Source organism: Temnothorax curvispinosus, unplaced genomic scaffold (genome assembly GCF_003070985.1).
Source record: "Temnothorax curvispinosus isolate PA1 unplaced genomic scaffold, ASM307098v1 QBEX01015484.1, whole genome shotgun sequence".
In the NCBI taxonomy this organism is placed as follows: Eukaryota; Metazoa; Arthropoda; class Insecta; order Hymenoptera; family Formicidae; genus Temnothorax; species Temnothorax curvispinosus.
The window spans coordinates 279,614-294,688 of NW_020225264.1; the positions used below are offsets into that span (position 1 = coordinate 279,614).

At 34.6% G+C, this 15,075-nt stretch overlaps 1 protein-coding gene across 1 annotated transcript in view; it reads right to left on the reverse strand.

The window, feature by feature from the left end:
- The window catches only part of LOC112465749 (nuclear receptor coactivator 2-like), a gene marked incomplete at its 5' end in the record, with an annotated part of 29,355 nt that extends 17,432 nt beyond the window's left edge, over nucleotides 1-11,923 (reverse strand). The window contains 10 exons of the mRNA XM_025033471.1: nucleotides 17-73; nucleotides 452-614; nucleotides 1,196-1,483; nucleotides 1,914-2,243; nucleotides 3,702-3,824; nucleotides 4,552-5,686; nucleotides 8,741-8,970; nucleotides 9,980-10,335; nucleotides 11,432-11,612; nucleotides 11,767-11,923. Coding sequence (XP_024889239.1) covers nucleotides 17-73; nucleotides 452-614; nucleotides 1,196-1,483; nucleotides 1,914-2,243; nucleotides 3,702-3,824; nucleotides 4,552-5,686; nucleotides 8,741-8,970; nucleotides 9,980-10,335; nucleotides 11,432-11,612; nucleotides 11,767-11,923 — 3,020 coding nt within the window. The remainder of the gene's footprint in view (nucleotides 1-16; nucleotides 74-451; nucleotides 615-1,195; nucleotides 1,484-1,913; nucleotides 2,244-3,701; nucleotides 3,825-4,551; nucleotides 5,687-8,740; nucleotides 8,971-9,979; nucleotides 10,336-11,431; nucleotides 11,613-11,766) is intronic.
- Between the last annotated feature and the right edge of the window lie 3,152 nt (nucleotides 11,924-15,075).

Sequence of the window (15,075 nt, forward strand, 5' to 3'; positions counted from 1 at the left end):
TCTTTAATATAATTACTTTCGCTGCCACACATGATTGGCTGCATTATTATTCCCCGCAAAAAACTGATTGTTCCTAAAACAGTTATACAATTATTCGAATCTGCTATTGCTATTTCGCAAATCGTATTCAAGCCAAAGCGAATTATGTATAAAATAATATTATATAAAAAAATGCTAAAAAGTAAACAAATTTAGATTTGTTTAGTATGCAGAGCGACAACGAAAGTTCAGATATGTATTTATAAAATGTACAATTTTAGATTCAAATAAATGATTCATTGAAACTTCGTGTATCATGCAATATAATTTAAATTTAATATGATATAAGAAAACGTTGTAAAAGTTTACAATTATATTGAAATATAATTACAACATATCATGTCTGTAAAATCAAGCAATCAAACGATTATCATCATTATTATTATTATTATTAGCATTTTACTGTAATTACTTGTGATAGCTTCGTCCGGGACAAATTCAATAACTTGATCCAAAATTTCCGAGAGATCCGGATCCGATGACTGATTATCCCAGGTTGGATCGTTGCTAGTCTGACGGTATTCTCCGCTACCCGCAAACTCGGACTCGATTGGTCCCATTTGGGGCCTTTGTTGCTACAAAAAAAAATATGTTTAAAAATATTATCTAAAATAACGATAAGAGTATATACAGCGAAAATTTAATTAATTTTTATTAACTCTTCAGTTATAGAAAGCATATACCCTACAAAAATAATTCTTCATTTATGAAAAACGTACACATATGCTAGATTATTAGTGGAAGGACTGTATAAAGAGTAATGATTCAGGACAAACAAAAGATCAGGTACAAAAGGTCGGGCACAAAAGATAGACAAGGGTAGCGCAATTCAATGTCAGACGTGGACGTTTACATGAAGCGTCTTCGACGACCAACAGATCCGCGTAAAAACGTGAGTTGCGCCGCCTTTGCTTATCTTTTATATCCGACCCGTGATAAGCGAACTATTTTTTTTTATAATTCTAAGTTTCGGAGAAAATTAAAAAAAAAAAAAGAAGTCTCAGAATTCAGGAATATAACATTTTAAGGACAAATGTTTGTTCTAAATCACTCTGTATATGCGACTATGTTCCACATATGACAGACAATTTTCAGTTAAAATGATAATCTATATATAATTGTTAACGTTTATTAAATTAAATTAAGTCGCGCTTACCTGACTTAGCATATGACTGAGGTAGGAATTGGTTGCTTGACGAGGTAGTTGTCTCGACTGGATTTGGAGAGGACGCGCCGACGTCGCGGTCGTCGTAATCGCATTATTACCACCAACTTGCAAATTGCCACCGGTCCAAGGCTGCTGTTGTTGTTGCGACTGTTGCTGTTGCGGCTGCTGTTGCTGCTGCTGCTGTTGTTGTTGCTGTTGTTGCTGCTGCTGCTGTTGTTGCTGCTGCTGCTGCTGTTGCTGCTGCTGTTGTTGTTGTTTTAACCGAGGCAGCTTGTCCTAATTAAAAGATCAATTATTATTTAAAAAATTTAGATAACATTTCTTATTTTTTATTTTAAGATAACTGCACATAATATCTAAGTCGTAGTATTGTCGTTTTTCCGTTCATTAATGTTTTAACCTGCAAGCAAAATGAAGTAAAGAAAACATTTGTTTCCTAACAATGGAGCAGGTAAGTAATTGGTAGTTTGCCCTTTTTCCCTTTTTCGACTATGTCAAGGCTGCAGTAACGGCTTGGCAAACCAGCCCATTGTTAAGACACAAAGTAAAAAGGGAGAGGAAAGAGGCATTTCCGAGTGTGATAGTTTTTAATTTGACACTCTAGAGATGATATAGAATGTTTATTGAAATTGATATTTTTACGCTAATTCACGTCCTGCGTAATAATGTGTAAAAAATTAACAAAAATAAATTGTTTGGATCGTACCTGTGGCGTTGCCGATATCACAGACGCGGGAATCGGGATACTCGGCGTTGTTTGCCGCGGCTGTTTCGCTAATAAGGACGCCAACATTTTGTTTTTCTCCCATAGCGGAGAACTCTTACTCGTTGCATTATTCGAGGAGCTCGTTCCCGAAGAAGACACCTGATGCGACCCGTCCACAGGCCGTTTCACGGCTATGTTTAAGTCGCCATCCTCTCCCGGTCTCTTCTGACCTACCTGCGTCGTGTTCAGACTCATGTGATCACCTGATTGCGACGGAGATGGAGTAGTATTAAATCCAAGACTCCGCAAAAGAGGATCATCTTCTCGACTCTGTTAGAAAAAATATACTGCTCAGTTCGGGCTACGTGCTTTTGTACTACCCATCCCTTCCCTTCTTCTCTTTCCCGATTCCGTTGCTTTATCCAATAGATTTCGGCTCTTCTCGTAGGCGACGAATGAGAGAAGAAATTTTTTAAAGTGTTTAACTAACGATTGGCTCGGCAAGAAAACCCTAACTCTCATTTATCACTCCATTATACTATAGAATGTGTAGGGCTTTGACCGTTACTAAGTCATTCTTCTTTACGGATTTTGGTCTGATCACAGTATTACTCTACAAAGTGTCCAATTTTAAAGTTTGCAGTGCTATATCTCGCAAACCGATGATTTTATTTAAAAATGTTTCAGACAAAAGTTGCATGGTTTGAAGGGAGACACATGATCCAGACGTGAGTCCTGTAGATATCATCGTTTTCAAGAAATTTTAAAGGTGACTAATTTCTTAAATAAAACTTTATTTTTTCTTTGAGATAAAAGTTGTAGATCTCGTCGAGACGTTTCCAAAATTTTATAATAAAGGAATCGATTGTAAAAAAAAACAGAAAAATTATTTTAAAAAATTCTGTTGTATTTTGTAGAAGCATTTAATTGTGCAAAATTGCAAATGTAAAAATTAATATTATTATTCGATTTCTTTCATTATTCTACGTATAAAAGTATGAAACTAAAGTCATCGAAACATGAATACTTTACGAGATATTTCACATTTTATATTAAAAATATTATGACAAAATTTAAAATAGCTCAAGAAATTCTTAACAAAAAATAGTTTCATTATAGTTTCAAAACGTTTCAAAACGTCTCGACGAGATCTACAACTTTTATCTGGAGGAAAAAATCAAGTTCCATTTAGGAAATTAGTCGTCTTTAAAATTTCTTTAAAACATCTACGACATGACTCACATCTGGATCATGGGTCCTCCTCCAAACCGTGCAACTTCTGTCTAAAACGTTTTTCAATAAAATCATCGGTTCGAGATATAATACTGTAAACTTTACAATTATACAGAACACCCTGTATATATTTCTACATAACTTTCACGAAAATGATCAAAAACTTATCACAGCTATGCCGAGATGTGATGCTTTATCAACATCAAAATCCGAACTAAATTATATCTGAAGTTTGACAACAATTAATATCGCATTAAAAGTATTTACCTCGACAAATATGAGAAATCCGAAAATGAAAGAAAAGAAAATGTAAAAAACAAATAAATAGAAAAAACAGAAAAAAGAAAAATTTTACTTTATCAATTAAAGATACATTTACATTATCAACTTTGTTCATGTGACGAACTATGTCTATAAGATAACTCATCCGTTTTATCTTATAGAAAGTAGTCTTTCTTATCTTATCATGCAAATATTGGAAATATTATTTCTTATGTCTTGTTTCTTTTACGTGCTACGTTATATATTTTGACATCTAGCTACAACAAAATGTACCTGTTGTTCCTGTAACTTTCTCTCTTCGTCTTGATCTTTCATCAGCTGTTGCAGGAGCTCATTTTTCTTCTTCATCCCGGCACGTGCCTCTTCGTCCTCGTCGTCATTTTTCTCGTTTAATAACTTAAAACACAAAAAAGAAAAAAGAGTAGTTATGGGAATTAAAGATTCATCGAATATAATTCGTAGAGAAGAATGCAACAGTTTGTAAAATTTATTAAAAGTAATAAATTTGGTAAAAATTTCTTATTTCTCTCAATCGAATAATAAAATAAGTAGAAAACAAATGGCACTTAGTAACTTCGTATTAAATATACAGCTGTCCTACTTAAGGGAGATAGTACAATTATAAAATTATAAAATTATAGAGTAAAATTACCTCTTTATATTTCTTTTTCTCATCGTTAAATCAACATATTTGAATTATTTTCTTTATCTCATAATAATTACATTTTAACAAATTTTTCTAAATAAGTTTTCCCTGAATTTTAATTTTAGTTAAAAAAAAAAATCAGTTTTTTATTGTTTGTAACTTTTGATAAAATTATAATTTGTAAAATTAAACGATCGAATCGTATAATCCATAATCTAAACATTTTAAATAAAATTTTTATTCATGTTTAAACATTCTCTTTTAACTATTCAGATCGCGAGAGAACCATATCTTCAAGATTTTTTTTTAAACATTTAGGCATATCTAAAAATCATTTTATGTAACTCAAAAAACAGAGAATTATTTACTTCTTTTAATTTTAAAAAATTCATACTTATTACTCAGTTTCACCCTTCTTGCAGCTTCCCTTTTAAGATATTAACATTTCCGATGATCAGTTACAAACGTTTGACTTACCTGCAATAACATGTTGTTTCCGAGCGACGATTTGGAGTGCTCCATGCTCGGCCTTGGCATGTTGCTCGGGCTCGTACGCACTTTATGCTCCGAATGATAATCGTCTTCGTCCTGCTGGTTCAACAGAATCTTCAATATCCGATGCTTATGATTATTATCCGAATCGTTGTTCGAATTGTCCTGGCTATCCTCACTAGTGCTCGGGCCCTTCGTCAGTAAGTTTCTGAGCCTACCGGACTCGGTGGACACTACACTGTTGTTCTGAGTCTCGATGGAGGTGACGGCAGTGTTGCTGGTTCTCGTAGTCGCACTGTCCATGGCACTACCGCCACCACTGTTGCTAGTAGGACATCCGCTCTTGTTGCTCTCCTCCGTCCGTTTAACAGTCGTCGTGGCGGTGTTACTGCCGACGCCACCGACGCCGCTGCTGATACCGCTACCACCGGCGGCGCCGCCGCTGCCGTTTGTGTTGACGCTACTGGCAGCATTGCTCAACGTGGCCGTCTGCGTGGTCTCCTGAAGGGGGCTGAAGGGGAACGAATTACTGAAGGTGGGAGGGATCGTACTTGGGCTAAGACTGCCCATAGGTATTAACGTCGAATTAGAGAAGGTTCCCTGCGGGCTCGGTGATGTCGGGGATGGCTGGGAAGGTGGTCGTGAGTTTGGTGGCCCGCTCGCTCTCGACTCCGGCCTATCCGTCCACCCGGCGCTACTATCCAAGTCCCACGTGGAACTGGGGAAGAGCTCATGGAATTCCATGTTCCCGAGGTCCATGTTTCCCGGAAAGTGGTTGAACGAATTGCCGACCGACGTGCTCAGCGACGTTAAGGGGTTGCACGAGTCACTGTTACCGCCACCGCCGCCGCCACCACCACCACCGCCGCCGCCGGCAGCCGCCCCCGTGCTAAAGGCGATCGAGTTCGACGAGGTGGCGGCCGTTGTCGCCATACCGCGAGCACTGATACCACTCACTTGACCGTTCAAATGCGCGACGGACATCAGCGGGCCACCCACGTTATTGTTATTGTTACCGTTATTATTATTACTATTATTCGCACAACGGTTGCTAGAGTGTCCTGAGCACAATTTGTTGTTGGAAAGCTGACCACCCTCGAGAGGCATTAAGTCATTGTCCCTATTATGGACAAGAAAAATAAAATAACACATAAATTTGCCGGTTAACTGCATCTCTTTAGCCTAAGACTAAGCATAATTTATAAAAATCGCACAATATTTCACATCAGCTTTATCACATCTCTCTTATTGGCATCGAAAGTGACTTACTTATGTGTTATATTTCTGTATCTCTAAAGAGCAGAAATCTAAATCTCAGTTTGAAAAATGTTCTATATGTAAGAGGAGAGTAGTGCAAGAATACGTTTCGCATTTGTATATTTCCGAAGCTGGTAGACTGGTGGAGGGTAAAATATTCTACGTGTTAATACCGGCATCCCCGTTCTTAGGATCTGTGACGTTTGACTTTCTTAATATTATGGAAGAGAATGACAAACAGGCGTGTGCAGGAAGATGTCTTTCACATTCTGGACGAAGGAAGACGTCTTTCATACTCTGACGCCCATCACTGAATCGCTGGTACCATCGCCGCATCATTTGCTCTGACATTACGTCCAGACAATCCTCCACGAGTCACTTACGGATTACTGTGCTACTCGTGTCCATTCGTAGCGGACAACTACCTGAACTTCATCCTTTGTTCACGTGCCTCACCACACTGAGGGCGGGCGCGCTCAAGGCCAAATGTCACGTATCGAAAGAATGATACCAGCACACGATATATTTTACCCCGTAAGTCTACCAACTTCGGAAATATACATACACGGAATTTATTTTTGGACTACCCCTCGTATTACAATCAGTTCTGTCTAAAAGACTCACAAAATAATAAAACTGTCATGCAATTGCTATAAAATCAATTTCATTTATCTCATTTATTTAAGAAATGATTGCTTCAAATCCAATATATCTGCAATATCCTTATATCATAATTTGACTCGGTCGACGAGAGGAAAGAGAGAAACTCGGTGCAATTTAATCTCTCTACATCAGAGGAAAACAATTTTAGTTTTGATTATACAAAATCTCTTCCTGCCACATTTAATCAGTTTACCTATAGGAACAATATTTCAAAATCATTTATGACCAAGACAGAAAGTAATTAAGCTGTTGCAAAACATCTAAATAACATAAATGTTAAACTAAGATTATTTACCACGAGCAGATGCCGTTGTATTTATTATATATACATTTTAAAGCGTAATTCAAATGTATAAGGAAATTTAACACATTGTAGAAATTGGATAATATCATACATTTTTTATTGGTAATTGCGTTTGAGTTATATTAATACTTTATTCGTGCATAAATATAAGTATTAGAGTAAGTGCGATTTACCGTGTCTTATCAAGATTACTTTCCGTTAAATGTTTAAACGCGAGATTATATATAAGTAAAACAATTCTATTGAATTATGAACATTCCATTGAATTAATATAAACATTTTCGAGTCTTCAAACGTAAAATATTATGTAATTTACATTTATATATATATATATATATATAAAGACTCAAAAATGTTCATATTAATTCAATTTAATTTAATTTGAGTACTTTAGTTTAAGTATTTTATCATAAGTATTTTACCAAATTGTTTAAATGCGTACAATTTATCAGGGCCTTAAGTATACAAAATGCATATAAAAATATTAATTTAATTAATTTTCTTCATAATAACTTTTTAAAAACTATAAGTACGACTGTGCTGAAAATAATTAATAATTGAAAGCAAAATCAAATTTAACTTAAGAAAAAAACTTAATAAAACATTATATAAACTTTTATATTTTAATTTATATACGTTCTAATATGCGTAAATTTTACAGAAAGCTTTTATTTTTCTTCGTGTTGCGCGAGCCCTTCAATGAAATGTTCAAGACAGAAATTAACGGAAAGATCTCGTGTAACCGTGATGAATTTCTTGAAGCATGAGTACAGTAACAAGCAAATGTTGTGCGCTTAAACCCTCACCATATCCATACAAACATCGTTAACTGTCGTCAAAAGTAAATTGCATAAATAAATCACGTGTAATATTACATTGTTAGACTTGAGCAAAGTTAATATGTGGCGGACGTCGTCGCCGTCGTTGACATTAAAAGCAAACTGAAATATATATACAACTAGGTTACGGTGAAAGACAATAGTTCAAGAGTGGCCAGATCTCCAACACCAATAAGAAACCGTATTAATTTATATGCAAATGTTGTGCCCTTTGCAAACTCATTGCAAACTAAGTATATACCATAATATTGTGAAACATAAAATAACTCCCTGATTTAATGGTGTGAAATTAATAAATGGGTGCAAATAAACGGAAGAGCATGTGAGCTGTATTTGAGCAAGTATACCATCTCATTTTCCTAAAGCATAAAATTTAGATGATACCTAAGATATTAGGAGCCGAGATAACTGAACAAATTATGTTTTTTATATTTAATTATTATGCAAAAAGATACTTAAACAATTTTGTTGTAAGAATATAATTTCTTTACAAACAAAATACTAAAAAAAAAGTTCTAAATAAAATTTAAAAATCAGAATTTAATTACAATGAGAATGGAATATATGATTCTATCCATTATAAAAAAACTATTACAATTTTTTTAGAAAAAATTTTTATCTCGTTTCATAAATATTTTGTACATGAAACTGCATATCAAGATTTTATCACTATTATGCTGGAATAAGCGTTAGTGCTAATACGATAAGAAAATAAGTACTTATGCAAGTATGTTATGTTAAAAGAAAAGTTATTCAAGCGATAGTAAACTAGTTGACATAAACACAAAAATCCAATAAAATTCAAGTGTAATTTAAAAATTGTGAATGAATTGAAATATTAAATCGATATAGTCATTATTGTCTTAGATAAGCTTATCTTAGATAAGAAATTATGTATGCGTGTGTATGTGTGTAAGTTTATTTTAAATTCTTAATATCAGAAGAAATATTCTTATGGTATTCCAATTCACGAATTATTTTCCTTGTCTAAATATCATGATTCATTAAAATATCAAATATCATTTTTTATGAAATTTGATATGGTATAATGAGATTATCTCGACTTCTATGTATTTTTTAATATGATTATAAAAACTGAGAGCGAACTTACCTGATGATGGAATTAGTTGCCATCATGAAGTCGATTTCGTGCGCATTCATCAAACTCGCCTTGAAAAATTTAGACTTTGTTTGAACCTTAAGGAACTTATCAGGACTAATGCGCAATCGGTACACATCGCTCGTACTTTCTCCGGTTTGGAGCGTATCGCTCAAATGTTTCGTGAGCGTATTGAGATCAAGAGGGTGGCACAAATCCTTAAATATTGTGCCTACCAGGTCCTGCAATAAAAAGCATATCTGTAAATACCTCTCGAGAATCAGTTTTGAAGTACGGAAAGAAAAAAAGGCATATATGTAATCTTGAGTATTATAAAATAAAATAATACAATTTTGATAGTAAAACAATTAATTACACATATTTTGTCAGAAATATGACTTAAAATATACATTTTTCTCAATTTTATAAGTAAACTTTACACATGTAATACTTCTCTAATGTCAAATATTAAATAACTCAATGCCAATAATTCAGAAATACCTTCTTTTCTCAACGTACTATAACATATATTGTTACATACACTGGCGGATCCTAGGGGGGGGGGGGGTTTTTAAAATTAAACCCCCCCCCTTCCAAATAAAAAAAAATCAGTTTTGCTGGATCTGTTTTAAAAATCTAAAAAAAATACAAAAAATGTTTAGAAAAATAAAAATAGGATCAGATCCTATCGTTGATCCTGGAGTAAAAGTTAAACATAATACTAAGAAAAATGTCAAACTAATTAATTTTGCCGAAAAAACCCTCCATTATCAATATCAGGATCCGCTAGTGGTTACATATAATAGAAATGAATATTATCTTCCAGCAAATATGCAGCATAAGAATTTTAACTACGCAAAAAGACAAGGATGCTTTGTAAACCGTATCGTTAAATTATCATCATCAATCATATTTAATCTTCCGGTGGCTGAAATAAATAATAACAACAGGCAGACAAATGTGATCAATTTATTATTTCAGCAAAAGAGAAAGACATTATGCTTTTGTAAGATATTTACCGTAATTAGTAAACATAAATAGAGACAATTCAATCTTACGTTTCTTCTTTTGAAAAATGATTTATACTACAATCAAATGGTAAAGATTCACATCTTCAAGGTACAAAATTCTTCGTACTGCTTTGACCATTTTACATAATAGTACCCCAATTATTATCTAATTTGCGTATCGCGTATCGCGAGTGAGCGAACGTTACAGTAATCAAAATATGCAACATGGCTCTACCCTTACCTTGTTTAGGTACTTGGAGTAAGCCTCGGATAACCAACTGTTGTCGACCGCGATAATCTTCCAGGTGGTATCCAATCTGACGGTGAATTGCTCAATAGAAGTAGTAATGGGCTTCTCATTCGGCGGGATTCTACGCGCTACGCACATAACATAAGGACCAATGTCCGACGATTCGGATACATCACCGCTTTCGAGACGATCGGGCAGAAGAGCAGAACAGATTTGCATAGACTCGTACTTCGATACTCGCTGTTGCTTTTCTTCCACAGTCTCGTCTTTATCGTCGGGTGGCTTCACCAAGAAGCGACAATTGAAGGTGCGATTCCTGGTCTGAGGCTGTGGCTCGCTGGTCCAGCCTGGAATGTGCAAACTCGTGTTTTTAACGCGAAAAAATTAGTTACATTCTGATGGATTAATGTGGATTAAAGATCAATCTAATTTAAATCGTCTATTTAAGCCAAATATTTTTACCAAATAGTATATCAAATTTAAAAATTGCGTGAAAAAAAATTTCATAACTTTTCTGATTATGGAAATACTGAATTTTAAAGAATTCTAATACTACTTTCGTCAGTTTAAACAGATCTGGTACTATTCCAATTGTGTAATTATTCCAATTTTTGTCAAAAAAATTCAAAAAAAGCTAAATTTAATTAATAATATATTAAAAATTTAATTAATACAATATTAAAAATTTAATTAATAATGAGAGAGAATAAAAAGTATATAAAGTAGGAGACAAAATATATGTGTTTCCTTAAAATACAGAGTAAGCAATTATCGCGGAGGCTCGTGATTGAGTATTTCACTATCGCTCGTCGCAAAGCACTCTTAGTTCAACCGTCTCGCTCGTCTTTTTGTCCGTTTTCGTTCCCGGTTAACGTCCGACTCTCTCGTGTCTCGCGCTGTCGGTTAGGCTGTACCGCTCATTTAGAATCGACCTTTCGTCCACAAACAATAATAACGTCGAATATCGAAAACATGTAACGGTTGTATACCGGGTGATTCGGGTGATTAGACTATTTTTCGGTCCCTACAATAATATGTCTTGAATTTTTTCTAAGAAAAAAATAATGTCAAAGTTCGTAAAAGAATATGCACTCGAGGTGGCAAAGCACATCTGACGAAACATCTTACATCGCAATAGCAATTTTTATAATTATAATTGTGAGAAAAATAATTTTGAAGAATGTAGAAATGAAAGTTAATTGACTCAAATTATTGCAGGAATATGGATGTACACAAAAAATATAGGGAGCACGATGAAAGAATAACGCCCTATAATCTATCAAAAGAGGGTTTTATTTAATAAATTGAGCGGGTAAATTACTCGTGACCTATACTGATTGCGCCAATCTACAATCTACCCTCTGCGAGTACTGTCACCCCCTGTGGAAAAAAGAGAGCGCACGCGTGATGTATGTGTGTGCGTGATATCATTAAGTTACATACCTAAAGACGACAAGGGTAGCAAACTAGGCATGAAGGTGTTGTGATCTCCATGATGAATAATGTTGTAAATATCCTTTCCCAGTACATCGTCCTTCGTGTAGTTTATGTACTGCGTTATGTTTTCCGTAACGTACTCCACGCGGCCTTCCGTATTTACAACGAATAGAAAGCCGTCTAGCGCCTGCGAAGAAGAGATAACGACGTTGTATAACAATTCCGAAAGTGTCAAAGGACGCAATACAAGGCTTTAATTTCTGGTGCTTTTGCACCTGTGTTTGACGGGTGATTAATCATGAGTGTAACCTCACGTGTTAATTTAAATGGATAATACGAACCTCAAGTAAGATAGGGCCAACTTGATCGTTGGACAGTATGTTAGGATTCGACGAAGACACTTCTCCCTGTTGCACGGCATGACTATTGGAGGAGCCCTCTTGTTGCCTAAAGTGCCGAATCTGTAAGGAAAAAAATAATAACAATAATCCAACGCTTCTTCCATAAATGTATTCTATTCACTACGTTATTCAAATAATAATTACATTAAGTAACTATATACTGTTACGGCTGTTAAAATAATATAGCAAACAAAATTATTTTATAATATTTTTATTAAACAAATTTATCTTTTAATATTTATTTTATTATTTAATATTGAATTAAGCAAAATTATTTAATAATCAAATTAATAATGTTACAATGTAGGTATGTATTACAATTTGTAATGTAAATGTACAAAATGCATCAGGAGCTACACATTTGTCCGTGTTAATTCCTTCGAAATCAATTTGCGATATTTGCGGGACACTCCGTATATAAAACTTGTACAGCGCAAGATAATACGATATGTTATCACTTGATAATAATGTTGAAATTATAATCCGGGAAAATATGTAACATAAAGTAATGTCCGTAAATTTTTTGAATTCGTGTAAATCTTCCGAGACGCAGATATCGCTCAAATATCCATAATAATAATAATTATTGTAATAACGTGTTTATTACAATGATTGTAATAAACACATCGATATTCTTCTCTCTCGCCTAAATTTCACTTGCATCAATTTGTAAAATATGAAAAGGTCATAAATAAAAAGTATCCGAGAAATTCTTTCGTGATTGGCATGTAATTTATATTTTAATAGCATAGAAATATATTATAATCACGTAAATCCCAATTTCTGTAATTTTAATATCGAAGAGACTGCGAGGGGAGCTCTCACTTCACAAATGCGTCACACGTGCAGTCGACACGTGCGTCTCATATCAAAACACAGATCGCACTACCTGCGTTTCTGAGACAAAACGGAACGTACAAAAGTTATTCGAGAGCGAGCGACCGACTGGCGATCTGGCGAATTGTTGATTCGCAAAGGATATACAGCTGCATTTTTCCTTCGCGAGACGATCGCGCGAGAGATATCGGTGAAACAGGAGACGGTATATCGCGTCACAGATACGAGACGAATAATCCATTCGGTTAGGCAAGATTATTTATTGTCAGTATTGTCACGCACATTTGTTTTTGCGCGTAACATTTACGACGTTGCGAATTTGTCGCGCTGGTTGCGGCACGAAGATATGTGTACATTAGCGGTTTCACGACGAAATGATGCGCAAGCAGATGTGGATGGTAGGACACGCGACATCGATAGAGAAGTGAAACAAAGAAAACATCGAGTTACGCGTAGCGCGACGTGATAGCGATTGGCGATTAGAAGCAACGAAAAATGCGATTGTCAAAGAATAACATAGTTATTGTCATTATTGACAAGTGGGAATGCATGACTCAACGAGCAACGATATATTTTATAGTTTGCAGATTCAAAACCGATCAATTCAATATTACTTATCCTAAATTAAAAGATTCGGCCCTCCATACAACTCCTTGCAATTTTGAGAAAATTTTCCACTGCTCTATTTAAATTAGTAAATTTGAATTTTAACTTTATAATTAATTTGATTATTCTTATTTCATTATTTAATCTTGATTCCGATTTTTCTTGAATTTCGCTATCGTGAATAAAGCTAAGAAAAACTAAGTCTTAAGTTGGTTTTCAACTGAAACATAATATGAGCCAGAAAATATAAGACTTCAACACATCAAAACCAAAGTTTATTAAACAGAATAATAAAAAAAAATTATGAAAAACTGCAAGTCATTAGATATGGAAATGCGTATTTTAGAATGTAATTTGAATTCAAGAATTAAATTAAAACTTTCTTAAATCAAAATCAAAACTTACTGAACAATGTAACGAACGTTTTTTTTTAATACTGCGAGAAATTCTTAAATGTGAGCGCATTTATAAAATTCCGGCAAAAAATTGTATAGGTAGATATTTATAATTATATATAATTTTTTTCCCGGAATGTTACTTTTAGAACTTAACTCGTTATAAATAAATGGCAATGTAAGATTTTATTCCTGCGTTTTATTTATTACTTTAGACCTCATTATTCTTTCATAACAAATTCGAGAAAAAATCGTGGGATCTCACTACCGGATCTCATACATTTCAAATTGATCGAGAAATTTGGGACGCAACGAGAAATTCAGGACGCTTCTCTCCGATATAAATTTTAGACGAACGGAAACGTCACGATTTATAAATATTCGCGCAATCGCGCTGAAAAAGAATCCTTAGATCGTAATTCGGGTCATCCTTGTGTATTCCCGCTTTCGTCGAAGAGAAGAAACGCCGCCGCTTCTCGGTATGCGGGGCCGAAATTTACTTTACTGAGCGAAGGGCTGAGCGATTGTATGTACGAACCCAGGGGAACGATCGAAAGTGCGTGTGTGTACCGCTCAGTTTTTGTGCTGTATGCACAGTCCATTAGCCGCATCGCGCTCGCTCACGCGTCTGTTATTCGTCATTGCGTCATACCGCTAACGAAACAACGACACCGCTTCAGGGAAGGACTTAGGAAGTCGTCCGTGTCCGTGAAGAAAGTCGTTGCCCAAATGTAATGCGCGGCGAAAGCCATACGTAACTCGATGACTCGTCGGACGCGCCGAGCTTGAAAGATATAAAACGCTGTCACCCGGTATATCATACACGTGTACAGAGTAGCCGCTTTTGTTTCGATTTCGCGAAACGCATAAAGAATATTTATACAAGGTGTTTCCTAAATAAGCACACAAAATCGAAAGGGATATTCCGTAGCTTATCTTAGGAAGAAGAGGTTCTATAAACCTATAAAAATATGCCCTAAACTGCTTTGTTTTCAAAATACAGGGTGTCCAAGTTGTAAAAAAAAATACGAAAATTTTGAAAATCTGGAAAACATTTAAAAATATTTCATTCAAATTTGGTATGTGTAGGGTAGGTAGTCCAACAATAAACCATGTAAATTTCAGAAGCTTATATTTCTCTCAATTATTGAGTTGGAGATCTGTGTTTTTGCATACAGTTCATGAATTTAGTTGGCTACATATATTGTATAAAATGATTTATAAGTCATTTTTAAAGTTTAGCCACAATTTCGATTTTTTTTTTAACAATGTCAAATGGTTCATTGTGTACAGGGGTGTGTACACACACAATGAACCTAGCCATTTTTAACAACAAACCACATGTTTTATACAGTAAATTGTTAGTGTTATTTTAGTTTTACTATGTTTTAAAATGTTTATTTAGGAAAGA